We start from the raw sequence: 22,331 nt of genomic DNA, 5'->3' as shown, positions 1-22,331 counted from the left end.
AATGTCAAAAAATAAACTTTTTTGATCGTAAAGTAATAGATATTTGATAGATACTTAGCCAATAATTGAACACAATTTTGTGAACTTTAATTTTTTTTAACATTTATTAAAAATTTTGTGTTGATTTACTTAATCCTCCCTCCATCACACCCCATCCTTTACAGATTTTAATGACAACTTTTTATTTTTACAGGTTGAAAGATGTCGTATCAAAGTGGAATTAGTTAATGATAGATTCAATGAACTGAAAGGTGAAATAGCTGGACCTCCAGAGACTCCTTATGAAGGAGGAAAATTTCAACTAGAAATAAAAATCCCAGAGACATATCCATTTAACCCTCCAAAAGTGAGTAATGTTTTGCTATTTTTACAAAGGAAACAAAAAGATATATATTGGGCAAAGTTCAATTTTTGTTTTTGTTTTTTGTATGCCCAATTTTAGATTGGGTTTCGTTTTTCTTCTTTGTTAGCTCCTACTTTCATGAATATTCTTGCTTAAATTTCCCATAGAAATAGCAAAGGAATCTGCTATGTAAAACATGATGCCACTATTATTTGTCAAGTGACTCGTTACCACTTTAAATAGTTTGTTTTGGAAGACCTGTATTATTTAGAAGGCCACATATCATTATAGAGTTAATGTTCTATTGATTTTTATATTATAAAGTTGCGATTTCAAAAATAAAAAAATATATCTTGGGTTCATCAGCTTGAATCGAAACTGAATCCCAAACTTAAACTTTAGTTCCTTCAGCTATAATCAAAACCAAAATTTTTGAAGAATTCTTGGTAAAATTATTTATGACAAGAAATGGAAGTACATAACAATTAAACAACCCGGATGTAAGTTTGACACAGAAAATAACACACGCGCTTTCGTATTATTATATAGATTAAAAAGAATAATAAATGCATTGTAGAATAGTTGATGTCATAGAAAATGCTTAACTTAATATGTAGATAAGCTATTTAAATCTAAGAACGTTTTTCTGCCGTAACCAGAGGTAGGATTTTATAATTCGAATACAAAAAAAAAATTATTTACATTACTTGAATTTAGGCTAGGATCAAAGTGTTATGTAGCCAGAGAGTGTATATATATATATATGTATACGTGTGTCTTGTATATGTGTCTGTATTCCTTACTTGTGGTGTATATCACAGCACCTTTGATATCTAATAAATGTGTGTATAAAAAATGTAGAAATATTCATTGTGTCCTGCATGTATATAAAATATTTGTGTGCGTGGCCACTTCTTCACAAATACACGTAGTTAAGGAATGTGACACATAAACTTTTATGGGCAGCTTTTCTTATAGTCAAACGATAACAATATGTCTGCTTGTCTCAGACCAAAAGAATCACATGCCTTATTGTTTGTCTAAAGTCCTAAAAGAACGCCATGATGAGTTATATTTTACATGGGTTTTATTCGACTTATGGATTCCCTTGTCGGAGTTTGGCATGCTGAGTCTCTTTCTACATCTTCACTTATTACCCTGTCCATTTTCAATGGTTTTTTTCGCTAATGCGTTTCTCACTACTAGTTTGATCTCTGCTAACTAATTATTACGTCAACAAAGCAGACCAAATCACGTGTTCTTCACGTAAGCTAAAACCTTGTTTACTTCTAACCAAATTCCAAACCTACTTTAAAATTCCTAAATTGATTTTGATTATTTAATTTCTGCTTAAATTCCTAACTAAACACTGTAAATACATTTTTCAAAATCTAATTGTTTTATTTTTCTGATAATTGACCAGGTTACCCGGCATTGTCCGGTCAATATCCAGCAAGTGTAGTATCTGGTCTTTTCTGTCAAATGAGAAGAAACTGCAGTAGTTATTTTTGTTTATTCCATATGGCTAGATATAGCAATGCACATAAAAAATTGAAATTGCTTAAAATATCTCAATAATGGCTTATGTAGAAAGAGCTAAGAAAGAACGTTTTAATTTTTTTTTAAATCTGACTAAAAATAAAGAAGTTATGACTATTTTTGTGCCTCAGCTATTTGGATATTTTTCCCTCTTTAAGATAATGCTTTTTTTGTCACATTTTTACACTTTTTTTTTTTTTTTTTGTTAGTTAAATGTTATATTTTTAAAACACAAGATTAGGCAATGAAATTTTCCATATAAGTGTATTTTTGTGCAAGGAATCAGAATATGGCACTGATAATCTCAATAAATTAATAGTTTTCAAGTAATCTGCAGTAAATGCACATAAATATGTTGCAATTCCTTAAAAATTATGTATAAACATTAAAAAAAGAAGTGAGAAAAGTTGAATTGTAATGCATTTTATGTACTAGAAAGTAAAACCTAACACTGGGACTATTTTAAAATTGAATATATTGCAAGATTTCTTTGGTGTTATTGTAGATTATACCTGCTAAATCATCTCCACCCAAGGTGTTATCCCATTTTTAGACAATTTAACATGAAAAACGTGATAAATTAATTATATATATATATATATATATATATATATATATATATATATATATATAAATTCGTTTTTCTTTTATGTGTATTGATATTCATATTAAAAACCCTCTTTTCTATTTATTTAAAAATAAAATACAATTTTCTTATATATGGGTTGTGGAATTGCATTCACTAGAAAAAGATCTAGCTAATTTGCATATTCTTTGAAACATTCATTTTAATTAATTCCCTATTAGTTTTTTTTTGTTTTCTTATGGGATGATCATCTATTATGTGTAATTATATTCATGCAGATATTCTACATGATTTATACTTGCATAATATTTGCGTAAAAAGTTTACAATAAACACAAAATTGTTTCCATATATATTTATGTATACGTATATATTTTTGTTTAATCTATAAAAGTGAATGTGACTGTCTGTGTACATTTCCCTACACAATAACTTTGTCAATTTTAAGTCTACAGACTCGAAATTTGGTATACAGGGTACTGAGATTTGGGAAAATCTTTGTAATCTGTGTTCAGCCAGAAATTTGATTAAGGGGTCAAAGTTAACGATTTGACCTTTGAGAACTCTACCAAACTCCTCCGCCAATTTTGGGTCTAAACATTTGAAATTTTAGATATAGATTCCTTGGATCATGGATTTGAGCTGAAAACAATAAATGTTAAGGGGTCATAATAGGGGTGAAAATTAAAAAAAATTGACGGCTTTTTTATGCTCAACATATACATCCAACAGCCAGGCAACGCCAGGCTGAAATGCTAGTATATATATATATATATATATATATATATATATATATATAATTTAATGTAAAACAGTCTTGGATTCTAGGTCCATTCTAACATTTTAGGGCAGTTAACCATTTTTTCTATGAGAAATAAATCCTGTGAGTTTAGAGAATTATGTGTGTTTTTTAAGAGGGTATTTGTGGGAGGGGAGATTTGCCACCCGAACTTGAAGTTGATGGTGGTAGGGTGAACAACTGAAAACTTGTCAGAAAGAAAAAAAAAAAAATTATTTTGGGGGAGGGGATTAGTTTTATGTATAATGTAAACTAAGGATGTACTGATTAGCTAATTGGCCAATTACAGATTAATCGGCCCCTTTGATAATCGGCCGATTACCAGATTTTTTAATGCTAATTTATCAACAAATTTTCTTGTCATAAATGAAATTTATATTAATTATATTAATAAACGGAAACCAGTTGATTCTCTTTTTTGCTTGCCAGTAAAGATTTATCAAAGAGACATGCATCATCTACACCATATTATCAAATAATGGACATGACGCGATAACATGTAGACTTTTACAACTGCACTGAATTTGAGGCAAATAGATGTAAGCATATGGAAAATTTTCCTCCATCCTCTCTATCGAATTAACATTTTTTTTATTTTAAATCATTTGTCAAAGAAAATTACTACTTCGTCTCTTTCAGTTTTCTTGTTGAGGAATTGTACAGTAATCATTCTTCATCAGTCATACTCTTGTTCTTCATTTTCGGACTCTTGCTACCATTACATATTTTTATTTTTTCTGGTTTAGATAATGCATATTTTATTGAGATAAATTACTAATTAGATATCAGACATATGTAATTCAAATACGTAAAAAATTAACTAAATATTAAAAATAACAAACTTCAACTATTATGACAACCAGTTTCTGCTGGAAGTATTTTGATGTTTTGATGTCAATCCCAAGAATAAGAATAGAACTGCTTGCAAGTTATGTCAAGCTATCACATCAAAGTTTGGCAAATCAGCAAAAACTTTTACAATTACTTATATGTTAAACCATCTTAGAATTGTTCATTCAAAAGAAACAAGAGTTGCAAATAAGAAAAGGGAACACAAAGAATATTCAAGGGAAGACATTTCCAAAACAAGTAGCAGCAACTACAAGTCTCCAGTGAAACAACAAACTACTATAGTATCAATATTGGCCAAAAAGAAAGTTTGGGATATTAATTAGCAATACCACACCATTTTTTCTTTAGATTGAATAAACTCAAATCAAGCATTATTGAAAAGAGCATAAAAACAAAGAAATAATATCTTTAGTTTTTTAAAATTGGCCCATGAGTTATGACCATTCAAAATATCAAAAAATGTGTGGTTCACTGGACATTTTGCTTTAAGTCAGTCCTATTCAAATGCATATAAGCTTGTCACTGAAAATGGTAGGAAATTTGTACAATTTACAGATTAACCCATCTTTAAAAAGTTGTATCTTCAGATCTTTTTAAGATAATATGTTCAAAATTTCATCCTAACATCATAATACCATGAAGGTTCAGTTGGCATTATTTACGACCATCTCACTCGGTAACTTACGGACTAATTAGTATATTTCAGTTTCATTTTAACAGTTTTAAGTAGAAACATCATAAAAACAGCTAAGAAAAATGTTAAGTAAGGATTTTTCATCATAGGAAGTATTATTTTGATGGACATTATCATTTACCATTATAACATCATGAAAAATCCCAAATGGCAACCAGAAAATCCAAGATGCCACGATGACATGAATCAAAGAAATTATTAACAAAATATGGCTTGTAGCATATCAAATTAAACAAAATTTTGTACAAATCAGAATTATGTTTCCAAGTACATTAAATTAATTGGCATACTAATTAGCATAATTAGGTTTCATTTTAACGACTTCCAGTAGCAGCATCATAAAAAAAACAGTTTAAAAAATGGAAGGTAAGACTTTATCATCATGTGAAATGTTATTCTTATGGACTTTATCATTTTCCATCATTACACCATGAAAAATCCAAGATGGCAACCACGACACTATTCAAAGAAATTAACAAAATATGGCCTATAGCATATCAAATGAAAGGAAAGTTTGTACAGATTAAAATTCTAATGTTTTCAAGTTCATTAAACTAATTAGGATAATTAAATTTCATTTTTAATGGTTTCAAGTTACCGTGACAATTATCAGGTGAGTTTCTACCACTATTTTGTATAATTTTTTATTTTTATACCATTATCGAAACCTCGAGACATCGCAGCCATTTTTTTCTTGTTTTCATGTAATGCTCGGCACTATTGTTTTTTGAACAGAATAAACATTTACAACATCAAAAATTTATCGCGGTAGGTAGAAGAGTACTTGCCTTTGGTAACATTTATTATATATTTGTTTTTTGGCCACTTTTTCATACCTCTGTGGGTTGTAAAACAAGCCCAATAAAAGTTATTCTTTTACTTAACTGGATAAGTGGTTTGTGTGTTTTAACTCATTTAAAAGCATCGTTATTGTCGGTCATTCTTTTTCAAATTTATTTTTTAAAAATATTCTTTTGCTTTCCATCATTAAAAACTTATATTTTCTAAATAACAAAAATAAAATAAATACTTTATGTTCATAAGTTAGGTGACGAATGCGTGTTTACAGATTTTTTTTTGTGTGCACAACAACACACAAAAATTCTCATAAGCGCTTGTCAGTATTTAATAACTCTAGCGTAATTCTTTTCAAATTTTAGGACAAAAGAAATGAATATATTTGCTATTAAATAGCATTTGAACATAGTTTCTATTTTTACTTATCTTTGTAAGTATCAACTTTGAGATATTCTAACTTTTGACTGGAAAAGACGTACGTGTTGTGTTCAAATTCCATAGCAAAGACAATTCTTTTTCCTAATTAGCTAAAACAACTAGAAACGTTGTCGACAGGTACAACTTCTGCTACAAGTATTTATGTGAACACACCCCGACCGCTTATTTGCAAAAAGTGTCTACCGCTAGCGGGCATGCTTTGTTAATAGTCGGATTTAAATAGTGATTTTTTTTTTTTTTTTTTTTTTTTTCGAATATACAAATCACAACAAAAATATTAAAATACCATTTTAAAGTAAATTTTATTGTGAATCCAGTTATATAAGTTTGATGGAGGTAGGAGAAATGTACTAATTACTGATTTAAAAACTATGAGTGTCAAATTAAGTAGCAGTGTGTGCCTTGTCCAGCACTGAACGCTATGGTGTCTGGTATTGCTATTAATAAACCACAGATCACAAGAGATCCATTATGTGATAAGAGAAATGATTGCTGTTAATATTCAACCATATTCTTTAACATCTGACATTGGATTTAATAGGTTTATTATTGCAAAACTTTGTTCAAATTAGAACATTTCATGAAAAAATACTTCACTGCAAAATAATTTCTGATATATTTACAAAAGTAAAACAAAAATTTGACTTTCTCTTGATGAAATTAGTAACATTTTATGGACTCTGTAGTCCATAAAATGTTACTAATTTCATTTGGACAGCTCAAACAGATAATGCTCCCTTTCTAAGTTTGACAGGTCATTGGCTTTCAAATGACTTCAAATGGTGCAAAGCTGTGCTTAGAGTTGTTTCATTCCCAGGTACACAAACAAGTAAAGAATAAGTGAAGAATTGCACAATGTTTTTAATGAGTATAAAATCCTCAAAGTTTTCTTAGTCTTGCAGGATTCAGCACAAATATGATTGCTGGTGTCAGGGAACGTGGTTTAAAATAACTATCATACATTGTAACTCCGGCTGTGAAGACAACCATAACAGAAGTAGTAATCGCTTTCTATTAACTAGCAATACACATGAAAAAATTGAAATAGCTTGAAATATTTCAATATTGGTATGCATAGAAAGAGCTTGATGAGCTAAGAAAGAATCTTTTTAAATTTTTAAAAATCTGATTAAAATTAAGGAAGTTATGGCTATTTTTGTGCCTCACACATTTGGATATTTTTCCCTCTTTAAGACCATATGTGTTTCGTCACATTTTTTACACTACTTTTTCAGTAAAAATGTCATATCTTTGTTAAAACACAAGACTAAGAAATGAAATTTACCATATAAGTGTATTTTTGTACAAGGAATCAGAATATGCAACTGAAAATCTCCCAAAGTTTATGGTTTCCAAATAATCTGCAGTAAATGTGCATAAATATGCAGCAATTCCTTAAAAATGGCATGTATCCATAAACAGAAAAGAAGTTGGAGAACTCAAAGTTGAATTGTAATGTGCTTTATGTACAAAAAACTTAAATCTAAACATAAGACCATTTAAAAATGAATATATTGCAATATTTCTTTGGTATTATTGTAGATTAACACCTTCTGTTTAACCCCACTCAACTCCTTCTGACCACCCCTCCAAAATGTGATTCTACCTTTTTAGGAAATTATGTATAAAATGCCATGAAAAACTTTAATGAAAGATAAACAAATTATTTTAGAATTGAACGTAAAATAATTTCCTATTACAGGTCATTCTAGCATTTTAGGGCAGTTAACTGTTTTTTTTTTTCTATGGGAAAATATGCATGCTTTTTTTTTTTTTTTTAAGATGATTATGTGTAGTTTTAAGAGGGTTTCTATGCAATGAGAATATGGGGAGGGTTGCCATTCGGACTTTGAATTAATTGTAGGGCTAAGGAAAATTATGTGTGAACATACTGAAAACTTGACAGAGACAAAGCTAACAAAAACAATATTAGAGGGGGGAGCGGTTAGTTTCACAAAAATTTAATGTAAAATAATTCACTATTTCCTGGCCATTCTAGCATTTTAGGACAGTTAACCAATTTATTTTTATGTGTATTTTTCTTTAAGGAAGGATCTATTTTTTGTTTGTTTGTTTTAGATGCTTGTATGTGGCTTACAGAGGTATTTTGTTGGGGGGGGGGCTTGCCACTCGAACTTAGTGTTATTGTTAGGGTTAAAGAGTGTTTTAGGAATACGAACCGTTACTTCATTTTTGTTTTGTTGTCCTAACTGCAAAATGCCGTTTCCATTTCAAATAAATATTTTACAGAAAGTTATATATATGTGTGTGTGTGTGTGTGTGTGTGTGTGTGTGTGTGTGTGTGTGTGTGTGTGTGTGTATTCGACAGGTAAATAAGTCAGCAAATGTTATATTTAGTTTTAATTTAATAAGAAACTGCGTTGCGAAATTTCAAAGAAAATTCCATAAATTTGTTGATTTCTATTTTCGAGGTTGAAGGTGTTAATTCCATAGGCCGTTTATACTACGCTGGAGCAGGTTGTAAAAATATCTTTCGCTTAATAAGTAGAAAAAAAAATAACGAAATAAAAAGCTTCCTAATTGTAGTTTGATGTGTTTTCTTTTAAAATTTCAAGAATATTGATATAGATTTTGAGGGTTTGTATTACTATACACATAGATTCGAAAAAGTTGTCAAAAAAACAAATATATAACAAATAAATGTTATCAAAAGCAAGTTACTTTTCTACCTAACTGGATAATTTTTTAGTGTTTTTATTTAATGTAACATGTTTATTCAGCTTGAAAACAGTGTTTACCGATGTTTTGGAAAATTTAATATGGCGCCCGACTCTTGAAACGGTAAGTTTGGGGAAAAGAGTTAAAAATAAAAAAGTAGACAAAATACTGCTAGAAACTCGCTCAATATATGTTACCGTGACATAGGCTGACATATATTTGGTGAGTTTTTAACAGTATTTTGTATAGTTTTTTTATTATTTTTAACTCCTTTTCTCAAACTTACTGTGTCAAAGAGAGTCGGGCCGGGCGCCATTTTTAATTTTCCAATACATCGGTAAACACTGTACGTTTTTCGAGCTGAATAAACATGTTACATTAAATAAAAACACTAGAAAATTATCCAGTTAGGTAGAAAAGTAACTTATCTTGCCTTTGATAACATTTATTTGTTATATATTTGTTTTTTGACAACTTTTTCGAATCTATGTATAAACGAGATTTTGATACTTATTTTGATTTTGAAAAAAAACATTTGTGGCTGTTCGCAGTAAAACATTGTTTTAATTCGCTGTTCAAAACTAATTTAAAGAATAAAAGTGCATGCAAGTTATATATCTACAAAAGTTTATTTTGTTTTTTTTAACCATGTTTTTAAATTTGACGAGAAATGTGAGAAATTGCAACAGATTCATAATGCCGAATTGGTTGGGATTGTTGTTATTATACATTCTGAAAACCGAATAGTTCTAAACTAATGTTATTCTGATAACAAAATAGCTCTAATTAAACATAAGAACATTTATATTCATATTTTCATGTTTTTCTTAATTCGTTCTGGAATAAAAATTAAAGAACGTGTGTTTATACTGTGCTATCGCTGATTCTACAGGCTGGAGCTGCTGCTGCTGCTGCTGCTTCTAGTAATACTAACTTCATTTGACCAAATTCGAGAAATAGAAACAATTTTTTTTTCGGGTAGGTCCTTTTAAATTATCAATTACTGCGGTCCTACTCAACATAAAATAATACTTTTAATTGATAAAGATAGTAAAAAGATTGATTTACTTACTACTGGATGTCCGAAGAATTTTTTTTTCAAAATGTTCGATACTCGTCATATTAAAGTCTTATTTTTAACACGACAAAAAAAGAAATGGTCAAAAATATTTCGGACACTTGACAGTATTAAGATTAACACCTCTACTGATTGGTTCCCAAATTTCATGACGAAATTCTTCATACAATCACGGTACGGACCTTTAGAAAACAGGGGGGGGGTCATTACAAAACCTTAACGAAAACGCCATTTTATGACGTTCACATTTTTATCACTTTATTTGCTTAAAACTCTTAAAATATATAATGTACATTCATATTTATTAATTCATTTGAAAGTATATTCATTTCCGAACAAAACAGTAGTAATTTGAAGACTTGAAGTGCTTTGGTTTAAAAAATATGGCTAGTAGAACTATCTTGAAATCTGTGATTATCCAAAGCGTTTTTTCGTCCGTGTGTATTACTATATTAACAATTAACAAATTAACTGAAATACAGATCAGCTTAATTTGGAAAAACAAACTTATGCAAGATATGACCACTCGGTGGAATTAAACATACTGAAAATAAATCAAGAACAATGAAAAACTCTTGTAATGTGTGCTGTTGATAAGATTCCTACCATAACAACTTTTCAATGGGGATTTGTTTGAAAAAATATATAGTTCCTGAGTTCATTTGAAGAAATCACCAAAGAAGCAAGTTACAGAACATCAACTATATCAAATTAAGCTCTGAGATTTCTAGTATTTTTGACTTTAGTAGAAATTCTTCTTGAACAATTCAGTGAATCAATGGAAACAAGATTTTCATCCTATTTAAATGATAAAAACTTGTGTACGTCTACTTTCTTAGACCCATGATTCAAATATTAATTTGAAAAGATTAGCATAGAAAACATTTAGAATTGCATTTTATATCTACTTTTCACAGATGATAATGAAGCAGAATCAGCAGAATACGCTACCCTGCTGAGGGTCAAGAAGCATGAACATGTGTAAATTACAACATGGAAACTTTGAAACCGACAAAGTAACCAGTAAAAATGTCACAAAAAATGTTTTCATCACCCCTAGTATAAGAAGACAATAGGAAGTAAAAATCCAATTATTTCTAATTCAATTTCGGTCTTCATTTGTGAGGTGTGAAAAGTGAACATTGCATCATTTATAATAGCAAAATTGCACTGATGGACAATTTTTAAAGTATCATCAAATAAAACTGAATTAAATAACAGTAAATATGAATATTCAATATAAGTCTATACATATTGATTATTATACCCTAGTTGCAACCTATAAGTTGATAAAAATGCTGATATGTTCAATTTTGGTGATGGAAATAAAGTACGAAATGTCATAAACATATACTAATTTCAAAATCATATATCACAAAACTGTTAAGACACAAATCTGAAATATTGCATGTCTAATCAATACATGTTGTAGAATGCTATATCCAAATGTCAGCTTTTTACACCATGTACTTCTTAAATAGTATCCTCAAGAAATGTGATAATTTTATGTAGTGTTTTTCATTTTGTTTATCATGGCGATGTAATTAAGTAAATGTACATGTTCAATATTAATTTAATTTTAATAAAAGAGAGAGCTGCACGTTATCAACGAAAGTCCTTTATCTATAAAATTATAAAACTCAAATGACCTTGTAACGAGTGATGTAACCCACTTTCTGGTTTACGACATCCGGTTGTGCATGCGCGCATGAGCATTAACCCATAACAATGTAAACAAATAAACACAAATTGCTTCTTTTGCAGATTTTTACCTGTGCACTGAAATATTGTTATTTCAAAATTATTATTTAACATGGGAAGAGTGGGAGGGGGTTGCAACTATTCTTTATTACAACTATGCTGTCGCTATTTTCTTACAACTAAATAACTTTAACTCGTTGACAAACATAAGAACAATTGTAGTAAAGCCAAGACTACTACTATAATAGCAAAATTGCACTGATGGACAATTTTTAAAGTATCATCAAATAAAACTGAATTAAATAACAGTAAATATGAATATTCAATATAAGTCTATACATATTGATTATTATACCCTAGTTGCAACCTATAAGTTGATAAAAATGCTGATATGATTTCCAAGGATGGAATACTGTTGCCACATCTGGGCAGGAGCTGCTAGAAAGGACTTGTCCTGCCTTGATAGAGTTCAAAATAGACTTCGTAGCCTCGTAGGAGATGTCCTTTTCTCCTCCTTGCAACCTCTATCTCACAGAAGAGATGTTGCGAGTTTGTCTCTGATGTATCGTTATTTTCATGGAAAGTGTTCAACTGAGCTTCAATCTATGGTCCCCCCTCGCCAAACTTTCACAAGAAACACTCGTCTAGCTGTAAACACTATCAATAATTTCCCCCACTCTTTATCTGTGCCTAAACCTAAACGTAGATTCCATGAACAAAGCTTCTTTCTTAGAACTGCACGCCTGTGGAATTGTCTTCCGTTTTCCTGCTTTCCGGCTGACTACAATATGGTTGTGTTCAAGTCTAAAGTAAATAAGTTCTTGATGAGCCGTTCCATATAAGTTATTAAATTTACCAAATTTTCATTACTAATGATTACTATATTGACCAATTTTCTACTGTACACTCTTTAACCCTTATCCTTGAGTGGCCTCTGGGCCTTGATAATGTGGTGATGCCTTTGTAAAAAAAAAAAAAAAAAAAAAAAAAAAAACTACTACTCTCTATCCGTCCCTTTTCCTTCCTTCCTTCTTTTTTTATTTTTTGTTTACATTTCTAGATACAAAATAGTTGTGTGAGAATGGTGAATTTGTTGACACATTTACTAATCTGCTTTAATATTAGTTTTATTTTATTTTATTTATTTAGGTTTTATTTTTTTGCTTCAGGTTTTATTTTTTTTTTTAAATTTTAAGTTTCTATAATTTGGTGGAAGGATTCCAATATGGGTTTTTCATTCTTATATTTCTCATTGGTAGGTTCATGTGCGTTTTTGCTGCTAAATGACTTTCATCTGCGTTTGATTCATACGATAATCTTGTTTAATTTTCGATTTTTGAGCGATTATTCGGAAAAAATAGGTAACTTTACACGAATAGGGAGGATATTTTTTTCATGTTTGAGTGATCCGTCCGTGATTTTTCATTTTAATATACTTTCATAGAAATGTTTCTGTTATGTAAAAAAAAACAAACTATTTTCTTTACGTCACAAGTGTCACGCTCATACATGAATTCCATAGCTAATATAACATACTGACCCAACGGGTCACAGATAGTCTAGTATTTCTTTATATTTCTTTGCGATTCTGTTGAATTCTTCGCTTGGCACTGATCACATTTATTCATTTGAGGCGGTTCCGTCAAACCCTTCTTCAATCGAACACATACAGAGAAAAAGCTTCAGTTGTTCTTCTTTATTGCTTGTAGTACAAATCGCTTGTTTTGTATTGTTAGATGAAAGTACAAACTAGTTAAAAAAAAAAAAAAATCACCCTCTCTTCCACATGTTAAGAAATGATTTCCAAAGAGTTTGCTGCAAAAGTATTATTTTTTTAATTGTTTTAACATCTTTATTTTATGTTTTTAAACATATATGCTAAAAAAAATTTAGAACAATAAAAAGCTCTTGTAATATATGTGCTTGATAAGATTCCTACTTAACAATTTGCCAATCGAGACTTTTTCAAAAAATTGTCCAGTTACGGAGTCCATTTGAAGAAATCATCAAAGAAGCAAGTCAAAGAACTTCAATCATATCGATAATGTGATGTGGAGAGCTAATGCAAAAGTCTGGGTAATGAGGCAATTTTTTGTTGAGTTGATAAACCTCACGTTTAGTCTGATTGTTAAAAAAATACCTAAAAGAAAACCATCCTCTGAAATGTCTGCTAGTATTGGACAACGCCTCTGCTCACCCTCCTGGCCTTGAAAATGATAGTCTCCCAAAATGTCTTTATTAAGGTTCTCTTCCTTCCACCTACCACCAGCCCTCTCCTACAACTCATGGACCAGCAAATGATTTCTAATCTCAAGAATCTGTATATAAAACATCTCTTCAATTTGCTGCTTTAATAAACTCATATTAAAAGAACAGAATTTAAATTTAGACACAGGTTATCTCAGATTATAAAAAATATTACCTATAATAATCAATATATATAATCAGTCAATAAATAGAATAAAGATACATTCATTTCATTTACATATTAACATTTGAATTATAACGCAATATTTATTCCAAAAAATGTAAATTGCATATCTTTTAATATATCTAAATGGCTATATAACATAAAAGCTCACTCACTCCACAATGCTATATATGTTTTGAAATGCTAATGACTTTTTCATTCTGAAATAAAAACAAGGACATCCTTTTAGCAAGTATATTTTCAAATATTGTACTGGTATTTTATTTTCTTCAATTTAATCATCCTGAGGATGTCTTGGAATAAAGATGAAACGTCAATATAACTTGCTTTATTTTTTTTTTCATCTCTTCATATATATATATATATATATATATATATATATATAATTTGCCTACCATTAAATCTAGGTCAAAGTGACAAGCCCACTTCCCTTGAACCTGTCATACCATCAATCTTAAATCTGAATGACAAATCCTATTTTCCTAAAAATTTAACTACCATTTAACCCTATGTTTGAATGGCACCCATTTCAAAATAAAAACTCTTTTATAACTCTACCACTAACCTTGTTTGAATGACAAGACCTCCCCATTGTACAAACCACACATAATGATCTAAAAAAAAAAAAAAAAATGCATATGATTTGTCTCAGAAAAATTAATTGCTCTAATGCCTGGAAATGGTGGATTAGTTTACATTAGGGATATACTGATTAATCAGCAGGTAATCGGTCTAATCAGCCACTTTGCCGAGTAATTGGCTGATTAATTACTTTTCTCTTTCCTATTAAATTTAAACCATTTTTATCACTACCAAGTGACTCATCAGATAGCTTTGACACATTAACATAGTAACTATTAAATTAACTTAACATTTGTTAAGTGTCTGGCCACTATTATGGCTTTTTATCTTTATCAAATAAAATTACAAAATACAAGTACAATTTTCAATTCTGAAATGAATATAATTAAACAATTAGATAATAGTTTCTCCATTGTCAGGATACATCCTGTTCCTCATAGGTTCATACACATTACCACCTGTACTAAAGAGCTGCTCACCCTCCAAAATGAATGTGTACTTAAATATTTTGAAGCCAGTTTACTCAGCAGTGGTAAGGTCTCCTGTGTTTTTTCCACCACTGAAATAGATCATCACATCTTGCAAGTAGTAATAAAGTTACATAATGACGCAGTTCTTTTGTGCACTTTTGAGTTTAGATTGTGATTCTTGTATTTCTGTTATTGTTGCAATTTCCAGGTTTAACTCCGCTTCTACCTGCTCTAAGTTTTTACAATGAGGCTTATTTGAATCTAATTCATCAAACAAACTTGAAAGAGATACGGTTTTACTTTCACTTTAATCTTCTTTACCCTCAACAGAGCTTAAAGAAGTGCAACTTGCCGATTCTGCTTCATTATCATCAGTAGACAGTAGATGTAGAATCCAGTTCTTAATAGTATTTTCCATTTCATTTTTTAAAAATTTAAATGAATGGATTTAGGAAAGTAGATACACACAAGTTTTTATCATTTAGATTAGCTGAAAATCTTGTTCCCATTGAATTCATTGAAATTGTTCCACATTGGTAAGGATTCCACTAAAATCAGAAATATCAGAATTAGATTGGATAGCTTTTGAAAGAAATAACCTCAAAACTAAAATTGTAGTTGTTATCGATATCCTTTAGTACTCTGTAAGACTTGAATGTTCCAGAATTTTTTGAATGATACACCAGTAACACTTCACTTTACAATCACCTGGCATTGCCACAAAGAGCAAGGGTAATCCTATCTTTCATAGGCTTATGCCCAGGCAGCATCCTCCTTTCTTCTGTGATCTAGGTCCAGTGAGGCAATTTTTTTTCTTAAAAGCCCCATTGCATCACAGTTAAAAGCTTGTTCTGAAATGTAGTCTTCTTTCAGAGTAAACTCATAATGAAGATTTTTGCTGCTATAATGTTTGAGTTGGGGGCCTTCCTATCCACACCACCGAATAAATGCCAGTCTGACTTTTGAATTTCTTGATCCCAGCAAATCCTGTGATGCCCTTTCACCTGTGTCATTTTTTGCCAGAATACATGCAAAGTCACTGAAAATGGTGATGGTTTCTGACTATTGTCTCATCATGGCTATGGTTCCTCTTATTTGAAAGGACAGTCACACCTTTAGAAAGTGTTCCTGCTTTGATGACTTTCTTTTGCTTTAAGATGCTATAAATTGTAGATGTTTTTAGCCACATTCTATCGCAATAGCACATGCTATCCTTATATTTCCTTATCTCCAGCTTTGTTTCTATAGCAAAGAGCATCTTCATTCCTTGAACATCAGTTACATTCTTCAGACCCGTGACTGCAGTACGAGTTCAATAAAGTAACACAAAACACAATGAAAATGAAGAATAGTAAATGCCAAAATGAAAGCTGGCCGAGGATAAACATTGAGTGACTGATGCATGATGAAAAATATATTTGCCCAAAGAAAAATTAAATGAAAAGCAGTTGTCTGTCCAGATTTGAAAGTTTTTATTTTTATAAAATGTCAGAGGAAATCTTATAACTTTTTGAAAATTTACGTTACAATGAATTTTTCAAAAACAAAAAAAAATTGTTTGAATCACTTTTTTTAAAAAAACTTTTTTGACATCTAAATAAAAAAAATTCTATAAAAAAAATCAACAGATTTGACAATTTTTGTTTTAATTATTATTTCAATCATTACTTGTAAGGTCATGACCTCAATGAAATCTTTGGGCATGCAGGTGCGCAGAAGAAAAAAAGACTCAAAGCGAAATGGATTACTTATTTTCTTTAAGCTAATTTTGCAATTTCTGAGAAAAATAACAAAAGCTCTTCAGTCCATTACAAAGATTTCAGAGGATATACAATAAAAATGAAAACAGATGTATATTCTTCAAATCTGGTAAAAAAAAAAGAGAGTGTGGGGAAATTGTTGATAGTGACTGTAGAAAAACTTCTTTTTTTTTTTTTTTGTGAAAGTTTGGCAAGGGGGTATCATAAACTGAAGCACTTGCGATGAAAATAGCCATAGAGTAAAGACTACCTTGCAATGTCTGTTCTGTGTTAAATAGAGGTTCTCTATTTAACACAGATTCAAGCAACTCCCATGGCACACAGGAAACTAATTAGTCTGAAGACTGAGATGCAGAAGGCTGATCTCCACTATTTTTAAATACTAGGCAAACTAATTATGTTTTCTTGGCTGTTGGAAAGCATTTCTTCTTTATGCAATGATTGAACAGCTTTGCAAGAATGAGTGATTATTCTGGTTGTAACTTGAATCATTGTTAGGACCAGTTGCTTTGCTGGCATCAAGGGTTCTTAAATGTGGCAACATTGTGAACAGATATGTGAATGTTGCTCAGATTATTTTTGGTCTTGGAAGGAAATTCAGGGGGAAGGTGGCTTTAATCGCATAGAATTGAATTTGATGCAAAGTTCCTAGCAAAGAGTTTGGTTTTGTCAAATGCTGACAAAATTACCTTGGACCTGCTTGATTATGGTTGGGATAGTGCACACATATTTCTTCAGAACCTTGTTTGTTGTTTGCTAAAACTCATGGAACTAAACCTCTGTTGCTTTGGACTTGATCTAACAACAACTAAGTTATAAAGAAAAAAAACAACTTTTGTTTGACCACATGGTTAAAGGGTTTGCCTTTAATTCCAATACTGTATGCCATCTTTTAGGGCTTAAATCTCACTTTGGATTTTTGTTTTTTGCTATAGCACTTTACTTATTTCTTAGCTGATATGATCATAAACCTAAATGATAACTTTTTTTTAAGATTATTTTATTGTGGTTTAAAGTTAAAAAAAAACAAAAAAAACAAGACTTTTTTCATTTGATGTTGCCAAAGTCATCAAGAACCCTCAGAAGAGAAAGATTGGAGAAATATTGCATTGACTGGTACTTCAATATTTGTAGACTCATTATCAGTACTAGAATTATAAAAAAAATCCAAAACTAAACAATCCCCTACTAATCAAACTGTTACAAAGGATCCATTCTATCATACAACACAAAAATTTCTTCTGTTGGATTCCTAGACACTGTGGTTTTCGTGGAAATGAAAAAGCTGATATGACGGGCAAAAAGTTCCCTAAAACTCCAAATAAGTGACATCAAGGACTACAAACATTCAATAAACAATTTGATCACAAAGAAATGACAAGAAAATTGGAACACAACAACAAACAAGAAAATTGGAACAAAACAACAAACTCTTTCAAATTATGCCTATACTTAAAACAAAAAAACCCAAAAAAAACCCTACTAGATCCCAAAAAATCATGTGCAGAAAAAGTAGTCTTATCACTAGAACTAGGACAACAGCATATTCTTTTCATTGTTTTGACTCTCGAGTGTGTATCCTTTGATATCTTATATGCTTTTATATAGAGTGATGTGGTTCTCGGTTAATTAACTGTATCTGTGTTGAATATATACTCAAGAGTCAAAACAATGAAAAGAATATGCTGTTGTCATAGCCCTATTTATGTATCTGGATAGGACACACATACATAACTCACTCCCACATACTAAAAAGTGAAGAACCTCCTAAATGTATACCATGTCACGAACCTTATACGGTGAAACACTTTTTACTTGACTGCTATGACCTCACACAAATTTGTCAACACTACTACAAGGCCACAAACTCTTTGATAAAGAAAACCCTAAAACCATGTTAAATTTCCTAAAAAGAGCAAATCTTTACCATAAAATATAAATGCCATCAAATAACAAAATATACCAAAACATTACTCAAATACATCCAGAATACATCAACTCCGAAAACATCTAAAAATTTTAATTTTGCATACAGCATTAAATGACCCAAAAAAGCTGTTTGTGCTGGTTAGACAAACATCATAGTATTTCCTGTTGTAGTAATTTAATAAATTTGTAGAGACAGGAGATCTTGAAACGATCTTCAAGAATGGTGATGCAAAACAAGGAGTATGATTGATTCTAAAAAGAATGTTTCAATCAAGCATCACACCACTTTGACTATTAAAAAGCTACCAAGATGGATAAACAGTTTCCTCGTGGGGAAAATCACACTCCCAACTCTTTTAGAACATTGTGTCCTTTTTTCTTGTGAAAGAGAAAGGGAGATGAAAATCTCCTCACTGTTATTATCTCCGCATAAGTCATGCCAAGTTGAAAGCTGAGGATCTGTGCACACAAGTTGGCAACAATTTCGACAATGTAAAAATTGGAATTCATGAAATATTTGCAATGACATATGCTTCTTGAATTTCAAGAAGCATATGTCCTTGCTATCTAGTGTTAATTGTACTCTTTGTCAGCAGGCAGACTGGACAAATCCTGAATTCGTTTTTGTTGGTATTTCCAAACATCTTTTTTTTGTCTTGTTCATTTGTTGCTAGCAGTTTATTGTCATTTCAAATGCACTTCTTTCCAAAAATATTTGTCTTTGCTACAGCATGGAACAGTAACTTTGTCGTCTTAAAGAAAACAGCACTACAGCTTTATTTAAAAACTTTTATTAAAAAAATCATTGAATAGATGTCAGCTCTACTACATAATCAAGTTACCTGAATTGATTTTTTTAATAAAAGTTTTTTAAATAAAGCCTCAATCACAGCCTTGATACGGGTCCGGAACTGGAAGCATGCCTTTTTCTACAAGTGCCAGTGGGAGCTTGGTGGATGGCGGCGATCAGGCTGGCTTTGGTGTTGTGGGAAGTTATCTTGATGTTCTCGACGTATGACCAAACAGAATAGCCTAGTGAGTTCAGGTCAGGGAAGGAAGAGGGAGGGGGGTCCAGTGAGAGAGGTTGAAGCACTCCTTCTGGGTCTTTTTAGACTTGTGGGCCAGCGCCCAGTTCTGCTGCCACACCTAGGGTCTGCCAGCAGCCACTTGATTGCACCAAGGGATCACCACCCACACTCTTCAGCACATCCAGGTACACTTTGGTGTTGACTTTCAAGCTGACTTCGAATGTGCGGTGGCATGATGTGGTCCTCATTTGAAACCACACCAAAGACAATAACCATGACCGGAAACTTCGTTGGGCTTTGCCTTCAAGCGTTGAACTGTCTGAATTTGCATATTGAGGGTGCTGTTGTCAGAACTTAGATCGATAGAGAGCATGATTTCACTCGTGGAACATTGCGTCACTTTCCTACATGATAGAAGGTTCCCATCGCTCTTGGGATTTGTACACAACTGGCCAACTAGTAGATGGTCTGCAACAAAATATGAAAACGGAATCATGTTGGCTTTTTTTCTATAGTGACAATTTTATTGTTCCACCCTGTACTTCATTCATTTGGTCTTTTGTAGAAGATCTGGAAACTTGGCTTTCTCAGTCTCTTTTTTGGCTTTGTATATTACTCTTGTTTTGCTTTTTTGCCTCCAGATACACATCTTCCTTTACTAAACCTTTTATTCACTTATATCTTTATTTTTGCCTTTCTTTGATAAACTTTTCAACTTCCTTGTTTCCATGCCACAACCATGTCACTCTATGTCACGATCAGGCTGTGTGCCTCCAGTGTCTATGTCACGATCAGGTTGTGTGCCTCCAGTGTCTATGTAACGATAAGGTTGTGTGCCTCCAGTGTCTGTCACGATCAGGTTGTGTGCCTCCAGTGTCTATGTCACGATCAGGCTGTGTGCCTCCAGTGTCTATGTCACGATCAGGTTGTGTGCCTCCAGTGTCTATGTCACGATCAGGCTGTGTGCCTCCAGTGTCTGTCACGATCAGGTTGTGTGCCTCCAGTGTCTATGTCACGATCAGGCTGTGTGCCTCCAGTGTCTGTCACAATCAGGTTGTGTGCCTCCAGTGTCTGTCACGATCAGATTGTGTGCCTCCAGTGTCTATGTCACGATCAGGTTGTGTGCCTCCAGTGTCTGTCACGATCAGGTTGTGTGCCTCCAGTGTCTATGTCACGATCAGGTTGTGTGCCTCCAGTGTCTGTCACGATCAGGTTGTGTGCCTCCAGTGTCTATGTCACGATCAGGTTGTGTGCCTCCAGTGTCTGTCACGATCAGGTTGTGTGCCTCCAGTGTCTGTCACGATCAGGCTGTGTGCCCCCAGTGTCTGTCACGATCAGGCTGTGTGCCCCCAGTGTCTATGTCACGATCAGGCTGTGTGCCCCCATCATAAATTGTTATCTACTCTCACACACAAAATTTTTTTATGGTAATTTTTGCAAACTAACTTGCTAAATGCAACATTGGTCCACTAAAAAAAAATAATAGTCTCTAATATGACTTTTTTTTTTCACAGAAATGGATATTTGTTGAAACATAAGAATCCATATATTTCCCTCTTTCAATAATAGTTTCTTTGTGGTAGGGTACAGCTATTACTTAGTTATTTTGTGATTGTATCAGTTGGCAAAACAGACATTCAAACATTTCAATGGATCAAATAGGGAGAATCAGGAGGTTTCTAAAAGTAAACAAAATCTTATCAAGTCTCCAAAATTAAATTAAAAGAAAAAATAAGTTTAACAAATAACATAACCATACAGATGTAAAATAGAAAAATGTTTTTATAACATGTTGATTTTTTAAAAAATTTATTTTAAGGTCACAATTTATGCCTTTCTGGATGTTTTCATTAGTTATAGCATTTATTTCCTGTGATCCAAACGTTTCATGACAATACAAAGTATTCCAACTATAAATCAATTCCCAAAATAAGTAGCTGTTACCATGATGGCAATGCTAAAAACATGGGTTTTTTTTCCACATTCTGCATAGAATGCATAGAAATTTGCAATATTCATCTAAAAAATTTTGAAACATAAAATACAAAGATTAAACTTAAAAATAGGATATGAGACAAGTTTTCTTAGTTTATAAATATATTTACTGAATTCTCTTGAATATACAAATATTTGTAGAAACTTTTTAGCGAGAATTTCTCATGTAAAGAGGGATCTAACACTTGAATGCAAAATAACTAAAAAAAAAATGTACATTTCCTAAACATTTTAATATCTAATTTTTAAAAATTTCGAAAAAAACTTATTTTCTATTTTGCACTCTTCTTCCATGTTTATAGCTAAAAATAAATTGAAACAAAATATTGTTTTCACATTTTTTACTGTTCCTTTGCATTTTATAAAACAAAGATTTAACTTTCAAAGTATTTCTTTAAATTTAGGTTCGGTTTGTTACCAGGATTTGGCACCCAAATATTAGTTCTGTAACAGGAGCTATTTGTTTAGACATACTCAAGGACCAATGGTGAGTATAGAATTTAATTTTAGCTGTTTGATTAATGCTCACTTGTTTGATTTAAAATGGAGTAATTAGAAAAAAGTTTTATTAGTGATTTTTATTAAAATGAACTAAGTCTACAAGTGATGAATATTGAATATTGTTTTTTT

The 22,331-nt window shown here is 31.4% G+C and overlaps 1 protein-coding gene across 1 annotated transcript in view; it reads left to right on the top strand.

Moving 5' to 3' along the window:
• LOC145268207 (ubiquitin-conjugating enzyme E2-22 kDa-like) overlaps positions 1–22,331 on the top strand; it is a 61,987-nt gene that overhangs the window by 9,142 nt on the left and 30,514 nt on the right. Inside the window, exons 2-3 of the mRNA XM_080123476.1 lie at positions 194–346; positions 22,106–22,188. Of these exons, the coding sequence (XP_079979602.1) occupies positions 194–346; positions 22,106–22,188 (236 nt within the window). The remainder of the gene's footprint in view (positions 1–193; positions 347–22,105; positions 22,189–22,331) is intronic.

Source organism: Euprymna scolopes, chromosome 43 (genome assembly GCF_053919585.1).
Source record: "Euprymna scolopes isolate OS-2025 chromosome 43, ASM5391958v1, whole genome shotgun sequence".
Lineage (NCBI taxonomy): Eukaryota > Metazoa > Mollusca > Cephalopoda > Sepiida > Sepiolidae > Euprymna > Euprymna scolopes.
The sequence above is the reverse complement of the archived record's forward strand: the minus strand, read 5'-3'. Positions and strand labels throughout refer to the sequence as shown.